This window comes from Melitaea cinxia, chromosome 8 (assembly GCF_905220565.1).
Source record: "Melitaea cinxia chromosome 8, ilMelCinx1.1, whole genome shotgun sequence".
Lineage (NCBI taxonomy): Eukaryota > Metazoa > Arthropoda > Insecta > Lepidoptera > Nymphalidae > Melitaea > Melitaea cinxia.
In genome coordinates, this window is record NC_059401.1 from 6,645,899 (window position 1) to 6,671,251 (window position 25,353).

The following is a 25,353-nucleotide window of genomic DNA, read 5'->3' on the forward strand; positions in this document are numbered from 1 at the left end:
TGAACAATAGCTTTTTTGTTAAATTCTACGCGGACGAAGTCGCGGGCACAGCTAGTAAATAAATAAATATCGATTAACTGTTTTAAACTTAACGTCCCCTGTAAAATGCGAATGTCAGGATCCCGGAAACAATGAATTATAACGTACAAGTACAAACGCCCAGATCACGACAAACATTTGTATTGACTATAGAATTATTTGTCACTATGTGGGTGGGTATACTACTATTGTACCAACGCGCCGTCTAAACTATTATTATTTTTCAGTTTTTAAAGAACTTTATATTGACGCACTCATGCTAGCTAGTTATGATATACAGTTTAGACTTTATGTCACTGATATGCAGTAGAGAATAGAGACTCGATTAACCGGACTAACTTGTCGTTTAGAATTTCGATTAATCGAATGTATGAAGAAAGTGTTTTTATAGATATTAACTCAAAAAAAAGAAAGTTATTAACAAAACTCAATGTAACTTATTTTACTAAACACTTGAAAGTTAAAAATATAAATAATATATAAATGTGTATGTACCTACTAGTCGAAATTGTTTTAAAAAATTGGCAGTCCTCGTAATCGCGAATCTGTAGAGGGCCGGGTAGTCGAGATTCCAATATAGTAACTATTTTATTAATTACTAAAATATTGCGTTGATCCACCAGAATCGCTCATTCGTATTAAAATGATATGGATGTCATATTTAAGTAGAGGAAATACTTAAAGTCAGATCATCTGTTAAGCTAGCACAATTACCTTATATTCAAAATAGTAACGTCGAATTTAATAGGAATTTTGACCCCATAGTCAAGTTAACAGTGAACGTGCTTTGGTTTACGCATCTACGGCATAGTTTCACATAGACTGTTGGGTTTAAAAATGTATATATTTATATATAATAATCGGTACTGTTGCCAACAATTTTTAAACTACAATTTGCGTCTATCAGTTTTTCGGTGTATTGTCCTTGCATCAAGTCAAAACTATTAATTTACATAAAACAACAGACGATTTTAATTATTAGATCGGAACTCGATTTTTTTATCCCAAAATTCAGCATAGTTTCCTTGAAAAGTACGGTCCAATTCGAAGTATTTATTTAATTGTAATTCAGTAACGCACTACCCGTTTTAGCCCTCAGTATAAGATTTAAATTATTTTATATGTAATAAAAATAACATAAAACTCAGAATGTACTTTTGAGCGACTCAACCTAAGCTGGCGTACATACTTTACCAGTCTACCTTATATATTATAAGGTATAAGGTAGGCTGGTAGAGTATAAAAAAGATGGAAATTTAAAACAAAGGAGCAACTAGTGTCAAACTGTTTGAAAGACAGAATTCGCTTATTTTTTAAATACTGTCAAAAACCGTATTTTTTATCGATTTTGAATAACCTAGTTTATTTTTCAAAACAGGTGATTTGATGCCGATGATAACTCTCTTTGAGTTGAGCACTAACAGGTGAAATCGGATATGTCTGTTAGTTTAAATATCGTGCCATTATATTTTAATTTAGCAGCTAGATAGAGATACTTCAATCAAATTTTTAAAAATAGTATGATTAGTGTTATTCAGTAAGCTCTTAATTTTTCGTTATTTCATCGATCATAAATTGTTAAGTGAATTATTTGTATTAAATAAAATCATTTTTAATTTTAGAACGTGTTATAAATGTATGATTTACTTACATTAAACTTTTTCATTGTTAATTATTTGTTGTAAAAATTGTGGTAATATCTCCAGTTTCATGTCTAGGAGAAGAAAGGGATTTAACGGGACTTTGACATCAACTTACCATAAGAGTAGACAATATTTTACAGTTTTTACAAGTTAATATAATTTTTTTTTTAAATAAATCGAGGGAATCAAAATTAAATCAAAAATCGATGTGCAACATTTATTGACGGGTACTGTTGTTAGTTATTGTATCTATAAGTCGATTATAATTGAATTTTATAGTACTTATATTATATTTAGGTCATAGTGTAAATGTCGTATTGTATAGCTAATAGACATATTCAAGCGTGTGACTTTTGTAAAAATAGATTTGGTAAATACTGAGAAAAACTGTAATAATTATATATAACATTTGTATAATAATTGTTTAATAATATTACATAATTATGATTTGTATAAAAATGATGAGAAATGTGAGAGATTACATGAAACAGACTATAAGGAAAGCCATGTGAAAATGTTGTCTGAACAAAGTGAATGTGAAAAGTCCAAGCCTTTCTCGAATCATAGCAAGCACCGCAACACTGCAGAGTCACCATAACACGAAACACAGCCGTGAACCGCGTAGTGGTTTATCTAAGTAGGAGTTTAACACCTACAAAATAAAATGAAAATCATCTTTGTTAAGTGTTGTCGTTTAAAAATTTTCATGAAAGTTTGATATAATTGTGAATAACACAAAATAGTGTAATAATGGAATTGACAGTGGCAACTGTTGTTAAACTGTTAATCGTTGCTTTTGTTTTAGTTGAAACTGGTAAGTTGAATTGTTTTATACTATTGTTGTATGTACGTTTTATATTTTTAAACCTTTAATGAATTTTATCTATTTCATCATAATTTGTCATTTTATCCACATAATAGGTGGTAATTCTAGGTGTTATACGTATATCAGGGGACGTGTTTTTGTGTATATCATAAAATCAGTGTAGGTTATATGTGAGACCGTTAAATATATTTAAACATTGACTTTTAATGTCGATGTCCGCGAGTATCCCTTAAAGGTTGACATTTTCTGATAATAAATATATTTGTTTTGATCTGTGTTGATTTTAAAAATTTATGGGTCGTCTAAGATCAGTAGTATTAATTACCTATCTTTGCATACATCATTTACGTTTGCATACGTCGTTTTGTGTAAAATATATAACACGTTGTGCGTTTAAATAAATGATTTCATTATATACGCAATAAAAATTAAGGAAAGTGAAGTGAAAATAGATAGATAGTGTTACTGACATTACGAGAAAATAATAAAAGCAAAAGTTCATTTAAATAACGTTTCATTTCTAACGGTAACGTTCTTTTGTTATGCCGCAACTTTTACATATAAAAGATTTTTATCTAAATATGTTTAAGTATTATTTTTTAAAGAATATCACATACAACGTTATACAATGGCAATGTAACACTTACTCGGTCATCATACTTATTAGGTCATCAAACTGTAACTCAAATTGTCTTTTTTAGTGACTCTAAAAAGGCTTTAAAAGCGTACCAGCATTTTTTCGTTTGGAAACCCATTACAATAACGTTGCCTGAATTTACCCGAGAGGGGAAGAATACGATTAGCTTAGTTTTTTTATAATATGGGGATGGGGTTTACCTGAGTACCTTGTATATTTATTATACTTAATATACAATTTATTTTAAAGATAAGTATAAATTAAGGGCAGCAAAATAATATAAAAAGTTTTAATTCCTCAAAGTACACGTTTCCGCAGTTAAGTAAAGATTGAATACGCGTCTAAACACCGTAAGTCTAATGGTGAAAGTTAATGCACTTGCTGCTAACTTTGATACAATTATAGCTAAGCGACTATATAAAATACTTTCGTTTGCACAAACCATTTTTTTTGCAATAGGTATAACATATATTAAAAAAAAATAACTATAACTACCTATAAATTTTTTAATTCGTAGCATAAGGTTTGCTAGTTCTTAACCTTTCTCAATAAAAGTGCTCTAAGATATTGGGTTTGAGTAAACAAGCAAAGCTTAGTTTGACAGCTGGCGATGGGAGAGTGATCATCAATTGATATAATCGAAGTAATCGATCGCTCCACGACTACGCGAGAATAGAAAATAATTTGCATGTTTTTACGTAAATTTGTTGTGTTATTACAACCAATATTTTTGCAACAAATCTAGGTCATTTTCTCTACACACTGTTAGTTGTAATTTAGCTAACTCATTTTTTAAACCACATCGCTTTTCATCCATTTCTTTTTTTTCTTTTATTGCAAGTATATAATACTATAGTTTGCTATCTGATCTTGTGAATTGAGGACACAAACACAAAAAATTCATTTAACAGCACCATATAAAAAACCCAACAGAACTTTACTTTTTTACATAGCTTAAGTAAAGTAAATTTTAATAGTTATTTTTAATTATTTTTTTAAACGATGTATTGTATATAAAATATATATTTTTATACTTTCGAAAATGCTTTTGCCTTACAATGAGACGTTTAAGTATCAAGCCAAAGAAGTCAAACTAATTTTTTTTTTTTCATATATTCAATAGTTCCCGAAACCGATAGCAGTTTAATGTCGATGCTAGATTTTCGATATTTTACGTGTGTAATGAAACGAGAATGGAAATGCCCAGACAGCGAAATAAATTTTTATTTATTCACGCCGTAAGTATCGAAAAAGATTGAAATTAAAATTTTAGACTATAAATTAAGTGCATGCAAATAATGAATAATCGTAGCAACCATGTATAAAAACCAGAGCCGGATTAAAACATCTCGAGCCCCCATCCCGGGGAGGTGTCTCCTTTCCCATTAGCAATATTAAAAGAAAACTGTTGAATGATTATCGATAAACACTTATACTTTTATTTTATCTCTACCTATTTAATATTTTTAATGGACCGGACAGAACTCTACCATGTATATCATCAACTGTAAACTCGAAACTTATCCAGTGCGAACTGAATAGAATTGGTGATTGGTATCGAGTAAATCGAATTGTTCTTAATATTAAAAAATATTATCATATTAAATTTTCGAGAAAGCTTATATCCTTCTCTTCTTCCTATAAATTAAATGGTGACGTATTGGAGCAGGTTGAAGAAGTTCGGATTCATGGAGAGCTAACTGAAATATAAATCTTATATTGACACTGCTGTCAAAAAAGGCTGGAAAAATACTTGGTTTCTTAAAACGAAAAAGTGAAGGTTTTATATCTGCTAGAACCAAAATAATTTTATATAACTCCCTAGCAAAGCACTTCAAAGAGTCAACTAGAATTTGCCTCAGTTGTGTGGGATCCTCAGTACTTAGTTGACTTGCAACGTATTGAGAGTATACAGCGTTAATTTAATAGACATCTAGCGGTTTATTCTTTTAGTATTTTCCACCGCGTTACCTATGACCTTAATTTAAATTATTTTTAATGATATTACTGAGATACCCTCGTACATTGCATAAATTAATGTAAAGAAAAGTTCTGTTGGTATCGACTGTAACCATTTACTCCAAAGTGTTAAATTTAACATTCCTTATTAATATCCACGACATCTTATCTTTAAGACCTTTTATATAGATATTCATCTGTCGGATGAACAAGCCTCTATATTGATAAGACGAACAAGTATAACTGAGCAAGTACACCATCAAGTACATATAGGCTATTTCCTTTTTAATTTTAATTTTACTATCAACTGTTTCTCAGTTTTATTATTATTTTATTTTTTTCAAATTAATTACCATCTGTTTCATTACTTTTCGCAGACTGCAATAACATGTATTTTTTTAAGACCATTTTGTGCACGTCTTTTATAAGCATTCATACTAGTACGATTTTATTTTTGTGTTACCGACACATTAGGAATTCTAAACATTTTTTAATATCATATCAAAAATCGACCGTTCCAGCGGGGATCGAACCTGCATCTCCGACTGACCGTGTCGGTGCTCTAGCCAATTAAGCTATGGAACGATGTACCCGTTAAATCGAAACTTTTGATATGATTGTATGTTATGCTATTGTTGGGTTAAAATAAATGATTAAATAATTCGAAAAAGCGTCACTAAATAATCCGGCCCTGGTTTACAATCAATTAATAGTTATAAGTAAAAATTAATTTTTACCTTATTCAATAATCTGCTAAAATATGTAACAAATGAGACTTATGATATAAGCTTTGCTATAAAACACTTTAGTTAAATATGTATTAATTACCATATGTAAATAAACATACGAAGACAAAAAGTTAAAACTTTAGGCGATAAGAACTTAATCATCTCTCTGTATTGATTAGTAATTTATGAACAGTGAACGTCCATACTCGCAGTGGATCGATGTTCGACAAAAAAACAAGTTAAAGGCGTATGGATGGAAGCTATCAAGGCAGAACGTTTTCATCATCCACGGTTTCAATGGAACACATTCAAAGACACCTATGAGTTTCATTCGCGATGGTAAGTTGCGATCTATACAAATTTATCTTATTTAAACTTTGTTGCATTATTTAGTGATGGCCGATCTGATCTAGTGGTATAGACAGCGAGATGTATGTTGTCTGTATATTCCGCTTGCCGACACCATCCGTAACATAGATCATCGCGGGCTCGGTTCCCACTCGAGGCATATATTTTTATTTGTACAAATATTATTTATGGTCTGGGTGTATGTCCATGTAGTTCTTTCCATCGTGCCTGGTCAGGCTTGTATAGGTGTTGGTCCCGGTTGTTATTATAACATTTGAAAGTAGTTGAAATTATTATTATTAGTGAAATTATCCGCCTACCCTTAGGGTAGAAGCGTTGCGCTGACTCGACTCTTATACGGAGGATAGAGAAAGATGTTTTTCTTAACAGTGGAAGCGTTCGTAATTTCGTATAATCATATTCATAATTCAGTTGAATATTCATAAAGAGTAATATCTAATGTGAAATGTGGTTCAAGTGTTAATTTTGCAGTAATTATTATATTAAGAATGTAAGTTATTTAAAAAATAAAAATATAATGAAGTTTATAGTTTGTCTACTTAAGTAAGAATACATAATTATTAAAGCGAATTGTAACTGAAAAGTAAAATGCGCTAATATTGATAAAATATTGAGATTGTAATAATTAAGTGACCCTTTTGTTTTTGTCGCGATATACAAAAACTATACATTGTAAAAATTAAAAAAAAAAACCTATTTCTGCAAATAGGTAGAATGTTATATATTTGACTAGCGACCCACCCCGGCTTCGCACGGTTGCAAAAACTATCTGTGTTCCTGTATATTATGCATGTATTATATTTTTACATATAAACCTTCCTCTGGAATCACTCTATTTACTGACGAAAACCGCATCAAACTCCGTTGCGTAGTTTTAAAGATCCAAGCATACAGTCAGCGGAAAGCGACTTTGTTTTATACTATGTAATGATACGGTAAGTATGTTAATAGATACCTACTGAGTTTTTTTAAGAATAGACCAACGATTTCTTTATAGAAGCTTGATACCTTTTACCAACTTCAAAAAAGTAGGATTTAATTAATTCAACTGTATTTTTAATGCGTTTCACCTCAAACCTTTAACTGGGTGAACCGGATTTTGATGATTCTTCATATTTGAAAGTCGGTGATAGTCAATTGGTACCATCGACATACGAGTGCGATCTGACGAATAGTTTTTGCAATGAGGATGTTGATGCTATTCTTATTTTACTGCCTATCGATGTAAATTGATGTTATTTTTTTGACGAGAGAAACACAATTATTTTGTATGAATTAAGTATGTAAGTTAATTGTATGTTACAACACTACACTCGTATATTTCATACAAAAAAGTGTCGAGTAGTATTTAAGTATTCTTTGACGCAATTTTTTGTTACAGCGTATTTGTCTCGTAAAGATTACAACGTGTTTATGGTGGACTGGTCCAATCTCACAAGATTTCCTTGCTACCTGTCCGCACTCTCTAATACGAAGTGAGTGATGCATTTTTTCACGTATACGTACGCGTACAGCTTAAAACTTCCCAACGACTGTACTAAATTGGATACTTCTTTTTGTGATCTTGTCAAGACAAGGTTTATATAAAAAAAATCGATATATTCCCGAAAAAAAAAACATGGCGGTACGAAGTAGATCAGCTACTATTAAAAAATTTTCGATTTCGTTAAATGTACAAACGATTAATCGTCAATAGATCGATTCCCGCTTAGAAGTCTGAACCAACGCTGATTATGTACCATGAGAACGTAAAGCTGAATATACATATGATAATGATAGATACTTGCAGATAGAGTGATTATCTTTGTTTATATGAGGTTTATATGTACTAGTTTGCTAGGGGATGCAAAATTTAAAAAATCGAGTTGGGCCGATCCCAAATAAAGGGAAGAGGCACGGAAAAGAACGAGAAGTCAGTGTACTAATTGTTTTTGATTCAAAGTCAAAAAATGAAAGCACACGTTGCTCACAGTAAATTAATTTTAGCATTTATTTTATTTATTTTTATTTTATACTTTATTGTACACCACAAATATATTACAAACAAACCATAAAGATAGTTACAGACAGTGAAGTACAATGGGCGGACTTATGGCTAATTAGCCATTTCTTCCAGACAACCCATCCCATTTAACTGAATTAAGGGTTTTAACGATATTTTATGCTGTAGCGTGAAGATTATCACATTAAATTGCTCAAAACCAAAGTTGAAAAAAACATATTTGTAGATATTGAGTTAACTAGAATGGGCTACATTTTGCCAACGGTCTAGTCATTATATTATCATGAATAAGCCAAGCCTGGTTTGCCTGGCTTGGCTTATTCATGATATAATGACTAGCCCGTTGGCGCAGTTTGTAGTGGCCCTTCTTTCCGTTCCGCGGGTTGCGGGTTTGTTCCCGCCTGAGTCTGGGTGTAATATTTGTATTTATAAACGTATTATTTCTATATATATTTATAAAAAAAAATAGTTATAGCAGTCGGCTGTTACCTGTAACACAAGCATTGTCTTACCATAGGAACAGATGACCATGTGTGTATGTTATAAAGATATTTATATTTATTTATTTAAATAATGATATTAAAATTGTTGACGATGCGTTGGAGCAACGGTTACAGCAATTGTTGCTGTTACGCTGGCGGTTGCGGGTTCGACCCCGCACATGACAAAAATTTGTATTGGCCATAGGTACAGATGTTTGCCTTGGTTCGTGCCGTCTTTGTGGGTCACCCCACTGTGCCTCGGAGAGCACGTTAAGCCGTTGGTCGGTCCGGCTGTTATCATGTACACTTGATAGCGATCGTTACTTATAATAGGGAATATATCCGCCAACCCACATTGTTGCAGTGCGGTGGATTAAGCTCTGATCCTTCTCCTACATGGGGAAAGAGGCCTATGCCCAGCAGTGGGATATTACAGGCTAAAGCGTTTTAAAATTGTTATGTGTTACTTTAATTATACAATAAAACACAGTTTTCATATAGCCTTTATACATTATAATTTAATTTTAAGGTTAGCTGCACAATGCACAGCTCAACTGTACTCGTATTTAACACAAGCTGGTGCGTTGGCGAAAAAAATTACCTGCGTGGGACACTCCCTCGGTGCGCACGTTTGCGGAATGATCTCGAATCATCTTACGGAAAAGCAGTATAAAATTATAGGTAAGTACATAATTTTTAAAAGTAAAACGTTTTTAGTTTTTACGCATGTTTGACATGGAGAGTAAGCTGTTGAATGCGTGACGAGAGCGTTACGAAAAGTGTGATCAGGCGAGGCGAACGGAAGATGAGAGGGATATATAGGTTAGTGAAGATAGAAAGAGAGAGAGAGAGTTACGTTTCGTAAGTTTTATTTCAGTCGTGTGGTCTAAAGCACACAAATTTTTTTTTAGGTGGTTATGGTTAATTTAGGTTTTAGGTTAGTATTATGTAGGTTTTTTTTCTTTATTTTGTGTTTACTATGATTTTACCCTATATTCTATAATACAGATATGTGTCAATGTGTATCTCTATAACAAATAACGTTGAAATGCTCACAAAAACAAAAAAGTACAATTATAATACTTTCACTAACATAATTTGATCCAAGTATTTTATGTTGAATGGTAATTTGACGAATGCATTATCTATTTATAAAATACATTATGACGGAGAAGTCGACTTGAATAAAACCGTTTATTATATAATTTATAAAATTTAAGTTATTTACAATCGGATAAAAAAATTAAGGCAATTTTTATGATGTATTTATTTAAAATTCAAAAGTCTAATTATAACGTAAACACAAAGTGAAAAGAATTTAATTACATTTGAGGTTTTTTAGGTACGGATATAGTGACTGTTTTAACTTCTAAGTATTGATTAATACCGTCTTCACCTCTGAAACAAAAAATAATAATATTAAAATAATCGTGTTTGCTAGCAAACGAAAAATAGCGACTTCCATTACATCGACAAGTAATACAACGTAAGTAGACGACAAAAAAATTAACAAACGCACTAGTCGTCATTAAGATTTTCGAGGGTTCCCCTTGATTTCTTTGGTATTCCATCATCAGATCCTGGTTTCCTTATCATGGTACCACCCTTGAGATATCTCCTTTTCAACAAAAAAAGAATTATCAAAATCAGTTCACGTCCCCGAACATACGTCCCCGAACATACATAAAAAACATATATACGGTCGTCGGTCACCGACCGTACATACATGTACGGTCGAATTGAGTAACCTTATCCTTTTTTGAAGCGGTTAAAAAAACCTTAATAAATATATCACCATGGAAATATAAAACTTTGTCTAAGACAAATTTTATTAACTAGCTGTGCCCGCGGCTTCGCCCGCGTTGAAATCAGTTTGTCACAAAGTTTTCCCGGCAAACTTCCAGTGAAACTCTCATCAAAATCGGCTTAGCCGTTCCGTAAGCCTTCCTCTTGAAGCGAATCTCCGCTCCGTAGATTTTGAGGGAATCGATCACATACGCTTTTGGGGACTTTGTTTTATAATACACTAACTGTTGCCCGCGACTACGTCCGTGTGGTTATGAAGATATGCATTACTATTAAGATGCTTAGCGCAAATTATTTTTTTATTTCAGTCACTTGAAATGCTTATCACTCTGAGTAACTTTTTCAAAGGCACAATTTAGTATAATTTAATAATTATTTTTATAAAACCGCTCTATACACCACATTTTTAGTTTTATTTAAGGCTGCAGTATAAATAACCTATCAGGCGAACTTATAGATGCTGTATATGTTTCATACAAACTATTAACCCCAATTAAACCCGCTTAGCCGTAGAATATCGCAATATCCGTTCTTAGCGGACGTCTAGTAAATATAATCTACCTCCCTACCAAATTTCATCTTTGTCCATCTTGAATGGATGGACTATCTAGCGGGTTTTGAGTTCTCGTGATGAGTGAGTCAGTGACCTTTTTCTTTTATATATACATATAGAGATTACGATGTATTATTTGGATACCTTTTCACCATCTATAGAGCTTACATTTTAAATTTCAAGTCTCTTACTTCAAAAACATAGGACTTTCGTACAAACTTCTAACCCTCGTTTTACCCCCTTAGGGGTCTAGTTTCGTAAAATCCGTTCTTAGCGGATGTCTACGTCCTATAAGGAGCCTACCTGCCAAATTTCAAGTTCGTAAGTATTATAGTTTCGGAGATTTCGTGATGAGTGACCTTTCGCGTTTATATATATTATAGATAGATTTAACTAGACGCTACATATAATTATTTTTAGCATTTAATATACAGTAAAACTTGTTTTGGAATTCTTTTGAAGCATTATGCTAAGCCACTAAGGGACTGTATAGGAATAAAACTTTATGCAATGTTTCAATGGTGTCATATAATAAAAAAAAAATTGAGAATATATCAATTTTTTCTGGGTACATATGAACACATTTAAAACTAAAGATAATCTTTTACAGGTTATCGTTAGTTTTAAATAAATAATTCCTTGACAAAGCGTGACAAAGTCATAATATAAATAACAAATAAAACAGTAACAGTAGGTAATTAATGTACATATATTACGCCGACTTGGGCTGGTAATAGGTACTACAGTCCTGCAACAGAAACTATGATCATCGCTAACTGCGCCAATAGCTAATCAAAATGTATAAATTTTTAATTTAATAAAAACATAAACATAAAACTTACAGTTCTCTCCCAATGCCCGAATCCTTGTAGCCGCCAAACGGTGTTTGACTAGTTACATGATCATATGTGTTTATCCTAAAAAATACAATTTTCTTAATTTTAAAAATATTATAAAATATTTTATACGACAGTTTTGAATAATAAATAATAAGAATGGTCGATAGTAGTTATGGGTCAAAAATCAAAATATTCAAAATATAAAAATGTTGTAATCTAAGAATAAATTTTAATGAAAACCTAAACGATGGTTTTGAAAGCAAAATTTTAGCAGATTTTTTATTTTATTTCGAATATTATTGACGGAAAAGTTTTGATATTTAATGGACGTTTGTTACTCCTTAATTAAAACAACAAGTACTAATTTTATCTTAACAAGTATCAGTTAAGATATTTTCACGAGATCGGGACACGTCATTAGTCTCATTAATGATTGGTCATTTGTATATTCAGAAGAAAGTTCGTTTGCATGTCATGTTACCATGTCGTGTTCGGAATTAAACGATTCACGAGCAAAACGAATGTTTTCTGAATATAGGAACTGATTTTAAGTGAACATCAGCAACACTCACTTGTGTAATACAATCGAATAAAATGCGAAGTGTTTTTTCGTTGTTGCGAGTATTATTGAGTGCTCTACGCACAGTAGAAAATGTCCTACTTAAAATTTGGAACCGCCCCCTAGTTAAGTATGAGATTTAACAGAAGATCGCAGCTAAATAATACTACTCTCAAGCAGGGTTGTATTTCTGTAGGGACGAAGGTACTTCGAGATACTGGAGAAAGTTATGGGTAGGGTTGACAATGTGCTTGATTAGCTCTTATTGTTAGATTGCAGGCTTTCATAAGCTACGGTAACTGCTTACTATAAGTTGGACCGTATCCTTGTTTGCTGACTTAGTATTAAAAAATACTAGCTATTAGTTAAATACTCACCAGACAGAGCCCGCTCGGACATGTTTAGCGAAACTCAAGGCTGTGGTGATGTCGTTAGTGATGACACCAGCTCCGAGACCGTAGTTAGTGTCGTTGGCGCGATCGATCACTTCCTCAAATGTATCGAACTTAAGGATGCTTTGAACTGGACCGAAAATCTATGGTAGAAAATTATTTTGCCACCAATAACTGCATTTAAGGAAGTCAATGTTGTAAGTATTGAAAATATTTAATTTCGATAACTCCAACGTCTACTAAATTTCAGATAATTTCGGTTTTTAAGGACAACTACATTTATTTATAAATGTCTTAATACTTATTATATTTCTACTGCAGTAGCAAGCAGAAAGCAGTAGCTTAAAAGCATACCTACTAGCGATGAGACTGTAAATTGTATTAAAGTGGCTTTTGTAATATAGCAACTATCGTCATTTTTTTCTTTAGAAACTCCTCGGTATACCGAGTTGCGGTAGTTATTTTTAGGAGGCGTTGATTTGTAATTATCATATTTTTAATAATTTGTATTATTACAATATACAACATAATGGACAAAATAAAGACATACAAATACTTGACGCACACGGACATCGATGCGATAATATTCCTTAAAACTATACGACGTTTTGGTAATAATTTAGATACCTCTTCCTTCGCGATCTTCATGTCATCGGTGACATCGGCGAACACTGTTGGTTTGATGTAATACCCCTTATTGCCGATCTTGTCCCCGCCTGCAACACAGAGCGCGCCAGCCTTTCGTCCAGCCTCAATATAGTCTAGCACCTTTGTATACATCTCCTTGTCGATCTGAAAGCAAACGTTTGCAATTTTTTAGGCTGTTTACTTACAATAGACGAGCAATAGCATGATTTGTACGATTATTTTTTGTATAAATCAAATTGCAACTTAAGAGATAACTAAGCGAAAAACAATTCTGATGATAGTTATATATATAGGTGCCGGTTTAGGTATATCTTATATGTCTTTATCTTTATATGTCTAACTAAAAATTAGTTTTTTAATTTTGTAGAATTGAATTTGGCTTATACTGCGTGGTTACGGTAGTAAAGAATATAGCCACCACCTCTCTTCCTGTGGGTGTCGTAAGAGGCGACTAAGGGATAACACAGTTCCACTACCACATTGGAACTTAAAAAGTCGACCGATGGCGGGATAACCATCTAACTGCTGGCTTTGAAATACACAGGCCGAAGACGGGCAGCAGCGTCTTCGGTGCGACAAAGCCAGCCCTGCGGTCACCCACCCGCCTGCCCAGCGTGGTGACCATGGGCAAAACACATGATTTCACGCCATTTTTGGCGCGAACTTATGGAGGCCTATGTCCAGCAGTGGACCGTATTAGGCTTCTGTGATGTGATGAAAATTGAATTTTGAACATGTCACTTAAAGAAACAACACACACCTGCGGCCCCTGCTGCACGTCCTCGAAGGGGTTGCCAACGGTTCGTTTCAGCGCAATATCCGTCGCTTCCTTCACAAACTTCTCGTAGATACCGGCTTGAACATACGTGCGAGTGCCGGCGCAACAACACTGACCGCCGTTCGCGAACGCAGCGTTATGTGCTATCTGTGCTGCCTTCTCCACTGAATTCGAATATGGAATTTATTACAACATTTAAATTCGGAGTAGCTCATTCTATTGAACGATTATAATTGTGTTTTGTAACGATTATAATTAAAAAAAAATTAAGAGTAATTCATCAAACATTCTATTCTCCTTCGGAGGCATGCAAAACCGACTTCAATTACATGGACCAACAATACAACGTATGTAGACGAAAAAATAGTCAATAGTTTACCTCACTATAATATATATGCCTCACGGTTTAACGCGTTTTTATGTGTAATTCTGGATATCCAGCTAGATGATAGCTGTTAAAACGAGTAATAATTTATCCATTAAAATTCAATCGCATCTTATAAATTTTCGCATTTATAATAGGTATAAGAAGGATACCCTTACGTCATAGATATGTAATAGCGCGTACGATTAAATTTAGAATCTTTGTTAAGTATATACCTAATTATGACAATTATGACATGACAAATGATTATGACAATTGTGATTATGACAAAAAAAATTGAATTAAAATTTGTTTGGTTAATAAGATATTGATTGCAGAAATCATTACAATTATTTAATTTTTAAATATTACCGTCAGCATCATTAAAGACGACCAATGGGCTCTTGCCGCCTAGTTCCAAGGTGACGCGCTTAAGATTGGCGACAGAAGCGGACCCCAAAATTAGTTTTCCAACCTTATGGGACAAAAAATACTATTTATGCGCTTTAATATAGTGTTATAATTTTGGAACAAAAATATATATTTATTTGTTTTATTTCTTGTTAAAATACTCTAATAAATACAATGTCATGTTATCATCATATCAGCCTATCGCAGTCTACTGCTGGACACATAGGCCTCCATCAGTTTGTGCCAAAAATGGCATGAACTCGTGTGTTTTGCCGCGTCACCACGCTGGGCAGGCGGGTTGGTGACCGCAAATATAATGTACATGTTACATGGTCAGGACTAGAAGAAATCTAGACCACTAATGCAAACAAAGAATATGTATAATGGAAACAGTTAAGCACTCATAAAGTACGTGTTTTCGTCTTATTATTAGAGACAAGTAATACGATATGTATTACTTAAATTTTAATACATATATAACTATATTTTAGTAGTATTGATTACATTTTTTTGTACTTTAATATTTAAGTATTCTTATATTAGTGACAATATACATATCTAAAAGAAAAACAAAATAAAAATAATCTTACCTCGGTGGAACCTGTGAAAGCGACTTTATCCACGTCTGGGTGATGGGTGAGAGCTGCCCCAGCAGAGGGACCGTATCCGGGAATTATATTAACTACCCCTGGAGGAAAACCTGCCTCCTTTATCAGGGCTCCAACTGCAAGGGCTGTTAATGGTGTTTGTTCGGCTGGTTTTAATACCACGGTACAACCTAATAACAACAATTTGTAAATTGATAAAAACATATCATCAATATTACATACTAATGAATTAAATTTATAATATGATTTTATGATGACACAAATGATAATCTATGTCATCATAAAAATTAATCCCTATTTGCCTTGCTCACGTCATAAAGTTGAAATGACTTTATCGATTGCATTTAACGATTTAAATGATTTTTTTGATGGTTTTCTAATATTTTGTAGAAGGTTCTTATGGAATAAAAAATTAAGAAAATACCGTCTGTCGCGTCGCGTCGCTCGGGTCAGCTAGTGATTGTTAAAAAAATAATAATTATGATAAGGATGTAAAAAAAGCGTTTGCTAACTCTCAGGCTTACGACTGCCAATGAATTGTCAAGATATTTTAATTTACCGAACAGACCATAGAAAATATATATATATATATATATATACATATACATATATATATATATATATATACTATAGTATATATAGTATATATATACTATATATATAATATATATATATATATATATATATATATATACATATACATATATATATATATATATACTATAGTATATATAGTATATATATACTATATATATATAATATATATATATATATATATATATATATATATATATATACTACAGAACAATTGGACATGAGTATATACCTGCTGCTAGAGCTGGCGCTATTTTCCACGAAAGCATGGGTATGGGATAATTCCATGGTATGATTTGAGCACATACACCAACAGGTTCCTTAAGAGTCATAGATAAGACTTCTCCATCTGAAAAATATATTCGTGCTACTATATATTTTTATTAAAATTAGTTCGATTACTCATTGTTTCGTACAATTATTACTAATTTACAATTTGGATACACAGGTACTGGATACTGGATAATAAAAATAACTGATTAACGATTGATTTATTGTATACCAGAAATTAAACTAAAAGTTACCAGCAGGTATTGTATTCCCCAAAATTTTGTCAGCCTTTCCCGCGTAATATCTGAAAACGTCTGCCGAATAAATAATTTCTTCTTCAGCTATTTTCACTGGTTTCCCGCAGTCCAATGTTTCGAGGTCGGCTAAGTATTTAACTTGTGAATCAATTAGATCAGCCAATTTTAGCAAAAGCTTTCCTCTTTTTGAGGCGTCCATGGTACGCCATTCTGAGTAGCGGTGAAACGCTTTCCTTGCAGCAGCAACGGCAATGTCGACATCAGCCTTAAATGTAAAATAGCACCTGTGATTTACTTAAAAACGTATGTCATTACCATAAAAAACTATTCTAAAAATTGGTCATAATAGTATCAATATGATTAATTGAAACAATAATAATTAATTAAACAATACAATTAATAATCAATTTTCATAGCATTTTAAAATATAATTAATTGGTATTATAAATTACCGTTTGTTTCGTTTGTTTTATTTCTTTTTTTATAACAAAGATTTTATATTTTACTAGCTGACCCCGCGAACGTTGTTTTGCGATATATGTTATTAACCCCTTAACCCCCACCTCTTGTAACTTAAGGGTATTAAAAATAGAAGCTGGCCGATTCTCAGACCTATCCGATATGCACACAAAATTTCATAAAAATCGGTCCAGCCATTTCGGAGGAGTATTGTAACTTACATTGTGACACGAGAATTTTTTAAAAAAGATATCTCACCTTATCTCCTTCAGCTACATGAGTGATGATGCTTTCATCTTGTGGATTTATTGTGGGAAAAGTTTTCTTACTGACAGCGTCTACCCACTCATTGTTAATGAAAAGCTGAAAAAAAATTAGAAAGAGTAAAGCGCGTCATTCTATAATTACAAACTTGCAATTGGTATTTTATGGTACGGTATATTTTATTTTTTATAAAACTTTTAACCTATTAAAATGAAATGATGTGTAATGGTGCGTGTGCCGTCTCGGCGGCGCCTAAACACCAACGGTCACTGGTTCGATTCTCGATAAAATGAAATATATTTGAAAATGCTCCTGAATTATTTTTCGAGCAATTTCTTGAATACTTAAGGCACTCCGAGGTTGTTTGTTAGATAAAAAAAAAATAAATAAATAGAAAAGCAGTTTAAAGTAACACAGTTTTTAAAGGTAATACTTCTCCTTTCGTCTCGTAGACTATTATCATGATATATCAGGTCTCACATCGATTAGGTCCATATTTTAGTTTGTTATTTTATAGGTATGTAGTTATGTAGGTACCTAACTGTTTAAGTCGTTTATGGCGTTTATTCTATTGTTGATGTTTTCATGAAATCAGGTACACCCAGTAAAAAGTTATTGCGGATTTTCGAGAGTTTCCCTCGATTTCTCTGGGATCCCATCATCAGATCCTGGTTTCCTTATCATGGTACCAAACTAGAGATATCTTCTTTCCAACAAAAAAAGAATTATCAAAATCGGTACACCCAGTAAAAAGTTATTGCGGATTTTCAAGAGTTTCCTCTATTTCTCTGATATCCCATAATCAGATCCTGGTTTCCTTATCATGGTACCAAACTAGAGATATCTTCTTTCTAACAAAAAAAGAATTATCAAAATCGGTACACCCAGTAAAAAGTTATTGCGGATTTTCAAGAGTTTCCCTCTATTTCTCTGAGATCCCATAATCAGATCCTGGTTTCCTTATCATGGTACCAAACTAGAGACATTCACTTTTCAATAAAAGAAGAATTATCAAAATCGGTACATCCAGTAGAAAGTTATGCGGTATAATACAACGTAGGTCGACGAAAAAAGCGTCAAGTAAAAACGCATTATTAGATATAACTCGAAAAGTAGTTGTTAGATCTCAAATAAATTTAAATGGAACCAAATGACACACACCACTTTTCGATTAAAAGAAAATTTGTCGAAATCGCTCCACCCAGTCAAAAGTTCTGAAGTAATATAGATAAAAAAATACAGTCGAATTGAGAACCTCCTCCTTTTTTGGAAGTCGGTTAAAAAGTAATCCGCACTTCTAAGTGGCCAGCCTGACAAAAGGTTCTAAAATTTAAGGTATTTTAATAATGACTTGCCTAACTAGGTTTGTACTGAAATGTTACGTTATTCGAATTCCCTTTTCGATTCTCTTCTATATAAATTTATATATAAATTATCAAAATCTGGAATTTTCAATTTTCTGTTGAAAGAAAAAAAAAAAGTGTATCTACTGATGTGTAACTTGCTTATTGGCTGCTAACCAAACTAAAAAAATCTATAAAAAAAAACTGTTTCTTATAAAGAAACCTTTCTATGGTAGAAATTTTTGACAAAAAATGCCCAGCACTATATAGCGGTAGGTATATTGTATCAAATAAAGTTACACCGCAAGGTTTTAAGTAGAGTCGATAAACTGAATTTTTATTTTAATTGTGCTTAATATTTTATTCTTTTAGTAAACACTTTTTAAAAAATATATTTCTACAATAAATATTTCTTCTTGTGTTGTGTTGACACGCGTTGGCGCAACGGTCACAGCATTGGTTTGTGGCTGTTCGCTGGCGGTTGCGGGTTCTATCCCCGCAACACTTCAGCCTATCGCAGTCCACTGCTGGACATAGGCCTCCCCAAGTTCACGCCACACATCCCGGTCTTCCGCAATCCTCATCCAGCCTACACCGGCAATCCCACGTAGATCGTCGGTCCAACGGGCCGGAGGACGTCCCACACTGCGTTTGCCAAGACGCGGTCTCCACTCTAGGACCCGTCTACTCCAACGGTCATCGGTCCTGCGACACAGATGACCAGCCCACTGCTACTTCAACTTGCTAATTCTGTGGGCTATGTCGGTTACTTTCGTTCTCTCGCGGATAGTCTCATTTCTAATCCTGTCTTTGAGAGAGACCCCAAGCATAGCCCGTTCCATTGCACGTTGAGCGACTTTAAACTTGTGGACCAGTCCCTTCGTCAGTGTCCACGTCTCGGCTCCGTATGTTAACACAGGCAGGACGCATTGTTCGAAAACTTTTGTCTTCAAGCATTGCGGAATCTTCGAAGTGAAGTTCGATCCCCGCATATGACAAACATATTGTATTGGTCATACAGATGTTTGCCGTGGTCTAGCTTGCACAGTCCTTGTGGGTCTCCCCACCGTGCCTCGGAGGGCATGTTAAACCGTCGGTCCCGGTTGTTATCATGTATACTTGATAGCGATCGTTACTCATATTAGGGAATAATATCCGCCAACCTGCACTGGAGCAGCGTAGTGGATTGAGCTCCGATCCTTCTCCTACATGGGAGAAGAGGCCTATGCCCAGCAGTGGGATATTACAGGCTGAAGCTTGAAAAATTTCTTAGCTATGTTTATAATAATTTGACCCAGAACAAATTTCAGACAGTATGCGGGATAAGGTCACGACAACTAGTTTATTTGACTGGCACGTGTTTCGTGGTCGTAAGTTCGATACTGTTGATAGTATATATATATATATATATATATATATATATATATATATATATATATATATATATATATATATATACTATATATATATGTATATGTATATATATGTATTAAATTAAAAACAAAAAATGTATATATATATTTTTTTATTTATTTAACATTAACACCAACAATACATACACTAACAAGAACAGAAAAAAAAATTACAAAAATATTAAGTATAAGTATTGCCTTAATTATAGGTGTTACACACAATTCGCAAAAAGCTGTAAGCAAAAATATTTGTGTATATATTTCAGTCAGCTATTAGGAAAACAGCATAAAGTAGATCGATTAGAGAGTCCCACCAGCTCCTCCTTAACCTATTTTTACGTTAATAAGTATAGGCTTATAATAGAATTACATACAATAAAAAACTATATCAAAATTTTTGAAATAGAAATGGAAATAAGTGACATATGCTTCTTAGTAAAAAGCTACTAGTAAAATTTCAGAGTCAATTATTATCTTTATTCAGACAATGCTAGAACATTTTTAACAAGATATAAAGGTTTTTCGTTTGCAACCAGAATTTTTTTGTTCTTTATATCATTTACTGACAAAATAAGGTTTTTTATTTTCGTTAGAAAACCATGATTTTCTACGTCTCTTCTCGTAGATTCTTAGCCTTTTCCTTAATTTAAATTTTAAATATTTATGTTTTAGTTGCATGAGCTACTTACTACATACTACATAAACATCCTCGTTAACGGGAGTCAAACACTGCGGTGATATTAAAGTTTCTATATCGTTAAATTATAAACAAAAAAAAAAAGTTTTACGGGTAGGTACACTGATTTTTTTATGTCCGCATTATTTTCAGTGTTCAAAAGTTTTTTTCATCTTAACTCCCTGAAGGAATATTCCAGAAATCTTCAATATCTTCATCACAAAATATTTTTTTGTGACATAATCTACAAAGATAAAAAAAATTCATAACAAATGTTGTCGTAAATACTTGTCTGTGAAATACGAGCGCTAAAGCTATATGTGGAACCATGATAAAAATATGAGTTACCAATAAGCTTACTTACTTCTTTACGAATCACAGTATTTTTTTCCACCACGGAACTATTTAGTTACATTTTTTTTAATTCACTCAAAAAACAAATGTGACATTGTCAATTCATTTTTGGACTAAGTCCGCAGTAACAGTCACAGTAACGACTTCTATACGTAATGGTTTTTATTATTCAGTTGCTAAATATCCGACGCTTCTATAGCGGTGCTAAGAGACATGTCGTTGCTAATATTTTTATAGTTCTTAGCAATAAAAGTCATCGTTCCATTAATGGTACCAGGTGCCATGTAGGATTAAGTGGTTGATTTATTGATTAGATATTTAACGAGAGAAGAATGCGTGTTTGATGTGTTCATATTTATTGTTTTTATTACGGCATTCTTTTTTTTTGGACTTAAGTTATAGTTAACTACCAGGAGCAGTTTTATTTATACTAACGAAAGAGTCAATAAGCTTTTATTTATTTTTTAATTTATTTATCTACTAGTCGCCCGGATATAGTTCGTCCTGTCAAAAGTTAATAATAAAAATATATATTTTTAAAATTTTTTTTAGTATTAAACTTTCCGTGGGCCTTAAGAAACGTACAAAAAAATAAATTAGCCGAATTTGTCGAGCCATTCTCGAGTTATGCGCTTAGCAACATTCATTTTTATTAATATAGTTAGACTGATATTTACCGATATTTGTTACCGTATAAAAATATAATATACCGTATAATTTTTTAACTGCTCAGAAGTCAGAGGCATTTTCTATGTATAAATTATTTTTTAACTTTAAATTATATGGAGTAAAAGGCACGTTATCAAGCATGAAGTGTCTTTTTTGGCTTCAATAATGATGCAAATAACATGTATCACAAGTGGGTAAATAAAAACTATGTTCGTCTGACAACTAAATTACCGAATTATAACTATGTGAAGCAGCGACATAATCTAGTTTACACAGTAAGGGGTGCTATTTATATATTTTACTACCGTGCATTTCGGCCTTAAAATCTGATATTTTTAAATTTTATACAAAATACGCATTTTATCAAAAGGTAAAATTTAGGTACCTACGTAATATTATGAGCGTAATGATAAAATAGCAATTTGTTTGTCATGACACCAAATTTTTCAACGATTAACCGGCAAATTTGTTGAAAGAAGTAAGAATATGAAAATAAATGAGATAAGAGCAAAAAAAGCCACTATTATTACTGTATTTAAGAATATATGAGAATTAGACCCAAAAATATATTGCAAATAACAGATAATGTAAGGAAGTTTTTTTTTTTAAATTTTGTCACAGAACACAACCGGTCAGTGAAAGATGTTTCTCTGTTTCAGCACTTACGAAATAATTTATACTTACCTTAGTGTATTTAATTTCAAAATTCGACATTTTTTGAAAAAGTTTATATTTTCACAAATGAAATAAAACTTAAAAACAACACCGAGTTTTCAGTTTAATGTATACGCATAGTTACACTACACGTATGCCACACGTGTTAAATGATAAGAAGCCGGCATAACAACACGTCGAAAACAAATCACAGTCCAGTAAAACAACAGATATTATGCGAGAATATAGAGGTAGCATTCGCGTATGTGCCAAAGGTTATTAGCAAATTTTAAGTCCCTATGGTCACTTTTTACATTGTATTTTGACAGTTTTGAAAAGTATAATTAAAGACGAACACTTTCTTATACTTTTTGTGGTGCTCCTTCGTGGCGTATTTAAATTTTGTAGAATCTGTAATCCTGTAAGCGCTCGGCACGGCGTGATATTACATTGCATACGGACTACTAAATCTCTCTTTTGTCCCTCTTGCACGCGGTCGATATTACGAGCATGAGAGATAGGTTTTTAAGCTTTCACGGTCACGATTGTTATTTTGGAACTCTCAAACGATTGTTATTTGTAACGACGCCGAAATATCAAGAAATTCAAAATAATAGTCATGTTATAATCCCGTAAAATGAAGTGTTCATTAAGAGATAGATAGCGTTTTCTTTACTGATTTTTCATCCTCATAAAAACGAACGCAACTTTTATTATGCAATATGATACTGGGTTTTAAGTGATTTGGCTCTCCTACTGAGAGTAATATTTCTGAAATAAGCAAACATGTTAAATTATTTATGAGATCATCTTCAATTAGGTATATCTTTTCTAAAAAAAGTTGCTGTTTCTTTACATTAGTCAAACAAAGCGTGATATGAAATGAAATGAAATGAAATGAAGATAATCAAAATCGGTATAACCAGTAACAAGATATAAGCTAACACAAATAAAAAATATAGTCGCATTGAGAACCTTCTTCTTTTGAAGTAGGTTAAAAAATCAACAAGACGAATGTGAGATGCTGTAGTTTAAAGTTAAATAAAAACAAGTTTTACTTTTATTGAAATAATCTATACATTAATATGTAAAGCAAAAACTTTGTACTTACTCCTTTTTACGAAAATTGCGCGGACGGAGGAGTACGAAATTTCGCACACTTATAGTTTATATAGAGGAGTGAAAAATGCTAATATTTTTTTTAATATAATAATAAAAATACATTAAATAAATAAATAAAAAACATCACACACTACCATTTATTTGACACACACGCATATAGGTATACTTTTTCGTTTATTGTTATAGAAGAAGTAGTTTTTGACAACTTTAAACTTATAATTTAAATTAATTTATTATGGTCGAATTTCCACCGCTGGGCGACCACTAGTCATATTAAATGGCTCATTATGAGGTTTTTAAAGTGTCTGATATATATATATGTCATGATAATATTTAAAAAAGTACAAGTTTTCACCCTTTTCGCCTTTTATTTAAAGTCATGTACAGTCCGGTTTTTAATTTTTATTAATTTATCTATTACTTGTTTTAACTTGATTTATAAAGTTTATAAAATATTCGTCTAAGTTAGTAGTGTCAGCTTAAATTAATACATTTTGACGAACTTTTCTTATTACGCAAAGTTTTCTTACTTACATTTATCCTGCATATCAATGTATGGGGATTAAATGAAGTCACAAATGTTAGTAGGTAGGTATATTGCACTTGCGTTGTGTCTAGGGGAGGATGAGGGGGAGGATGATGCGTAGGTACGCATTACGGATAAGCAGCCGGTCCTTTTTGCACGCTGTCGATTTTACGAAGGTTTTGCTTGAAGTCCTCTTTATGATTAGCACAAATACATAGGCGTGAATACGGTTGTATTTATCTTCGATAACCTATTTACAGTAGAAACGAAGTAACTATATTCTATTTTTAATGTCTTAATAATTTCTACTAGTAGGAGATACTACTCGTATAGTTATGTAGATGATTTCCACTTCCAAAAAACAAGATGGCAAGATCATTTTTTCAGTCTCCGTAGACATTTCGAGCCCAAACTTTAGTTAGCTGTTTGTCAAGAAAACTGTCAAGAAAACTGTCAAGTTAACTAAGTAATTAAACATGTCAGATATCTCTGATGATGCTTCCCTAGTTTTGTTTCTAATAAGGAGTAAAACTATAGGATGTGTCAAATCATGTGCTAATTATCCGTGAGAGAACCACAAAGAATTAAGGGCCGGTGCACCCAAGGTGTTGGACGCTGAGACCGTCGTGCGCCGGAGACTTTCCTCTGATCATACTTTTAATAATAGACATTTTCATAATAATAGTAATGCAATGATTAATTTATTTAGTATACAGTAAAATAAACATTACTTTTAAATTTTTTAAATTACTATTAGTGAGGTATCTAAATGTCCGTATTTGTAATGTATAAACACATAATTATAAAATTAGTTTTGAAAGTTATCTACATTTATTATAAAGTATAATTTTATCAACAATTTATATTTTACAATAACTTAAATAATTGTGTTTGCTCGCAAATAAAAAAAAACCGACTTCAATTACATCGAAGAGTAATACAACGTAGATCGACGAAAAAATAGTCAAGTAACTACGCGTTTTAAAAGATTACTCAAAAAGTAGTTATCAGATCTCAATAAAATTTATATGTGACCACATGATAAACATCAGCTTTCGATTTAATTAAAAATTATCAAAATCGGTACACTCAGTAAAAAGATATTGCGAA

At 32.4% G+C, this 25,353-nt stretch overlaps 2 protein-coding genes across 2 annotated transcripts in view; one reads left to right on the plus strand and one right to left on the minus strand.

Moving 5' to 3' along the window:
- The first annotated feature begins 2,432 nt into the window (after positions 1-2,432).
- The window catches only part of LOC123655835 (phospholipase A1-like), a 56,404-nt gene continuing 33,483 nt past the window's right edge, over positions 2,433-25,353 (plus strand). Inside the window, exons 1-5 of the mRNA XM_045591588.1 lie at positions 2,433-2,496; positions 4,269-4,383; positions 6,026-6,171; positions 7,583-7,676; positions 9,215-9,366. Of these exons, the coding sequence (XP_045447544.1) occupies positions 2,433-2,496; positions 4,269-4,383; positions 6,026-6,171; positions 7,583-7,676; positions 9,215-9,366 (571 nt within the window). The remainder of the gene's footprint in view (positions 2,497-4,268; positions 4,384-6,025; positions 6,172-7,582; positions 7,677-9,214; positions 9,367-25,353) is intronic.
- On the minus strand, positions 9,938-23,052 carry LOC123655507 (aldehyde dehydrogenase X, mitochondrial-like). The gene is made up of 11 exons (XM_045591284.1): positions 22,626-23,052; positions 17,482-17,586; positions 16,762-17,029; positions 16,470-16,586; positions 15,626-15,813; positions 14,997-15,099; positions 14,243-14,424; positions 13,462-13,626; positions 12,820-12,977; positions 11,887-11,961; positions 9,938-10,083 (listed from the first exon to the last, which is right to left on the minus strand). The coding sequence occupies exons 1-11, from the start codon at positions 22,653-22,655 to the stop codon at positions 10,008-10,010; spliced, it is 1,467 nt and encodes a 488-aa protein (XP_045447240.1). The 5' UTR covers positions 22,656-23,052; the 3' UTR covers positions 9,938-10,007.

Bases quoted from the DNA above. Each gene is read 5' to 3' on its own strand.
- LOC123655507 (XM_045591284.1), bottom strand. From the start codon at position 22,655: ATGTCGAATTTTGAAATTAAATACACTAAG. The intron at 15,814-16,469 runs GTATATACTCAT...TGTTGTTATTAG, and splicing joins AGCGCCAGCTCTAGCAGCAG to GTTGTACCGTGGTATTAAAA. The intron at 13,627-14,242 runs GTGTGTGTTGTT...GTTTGCTTTCAG, and splicing joins ACGTGCAGCAGGGGCCGCAG to ATCGACAAGGAGATGTATAC.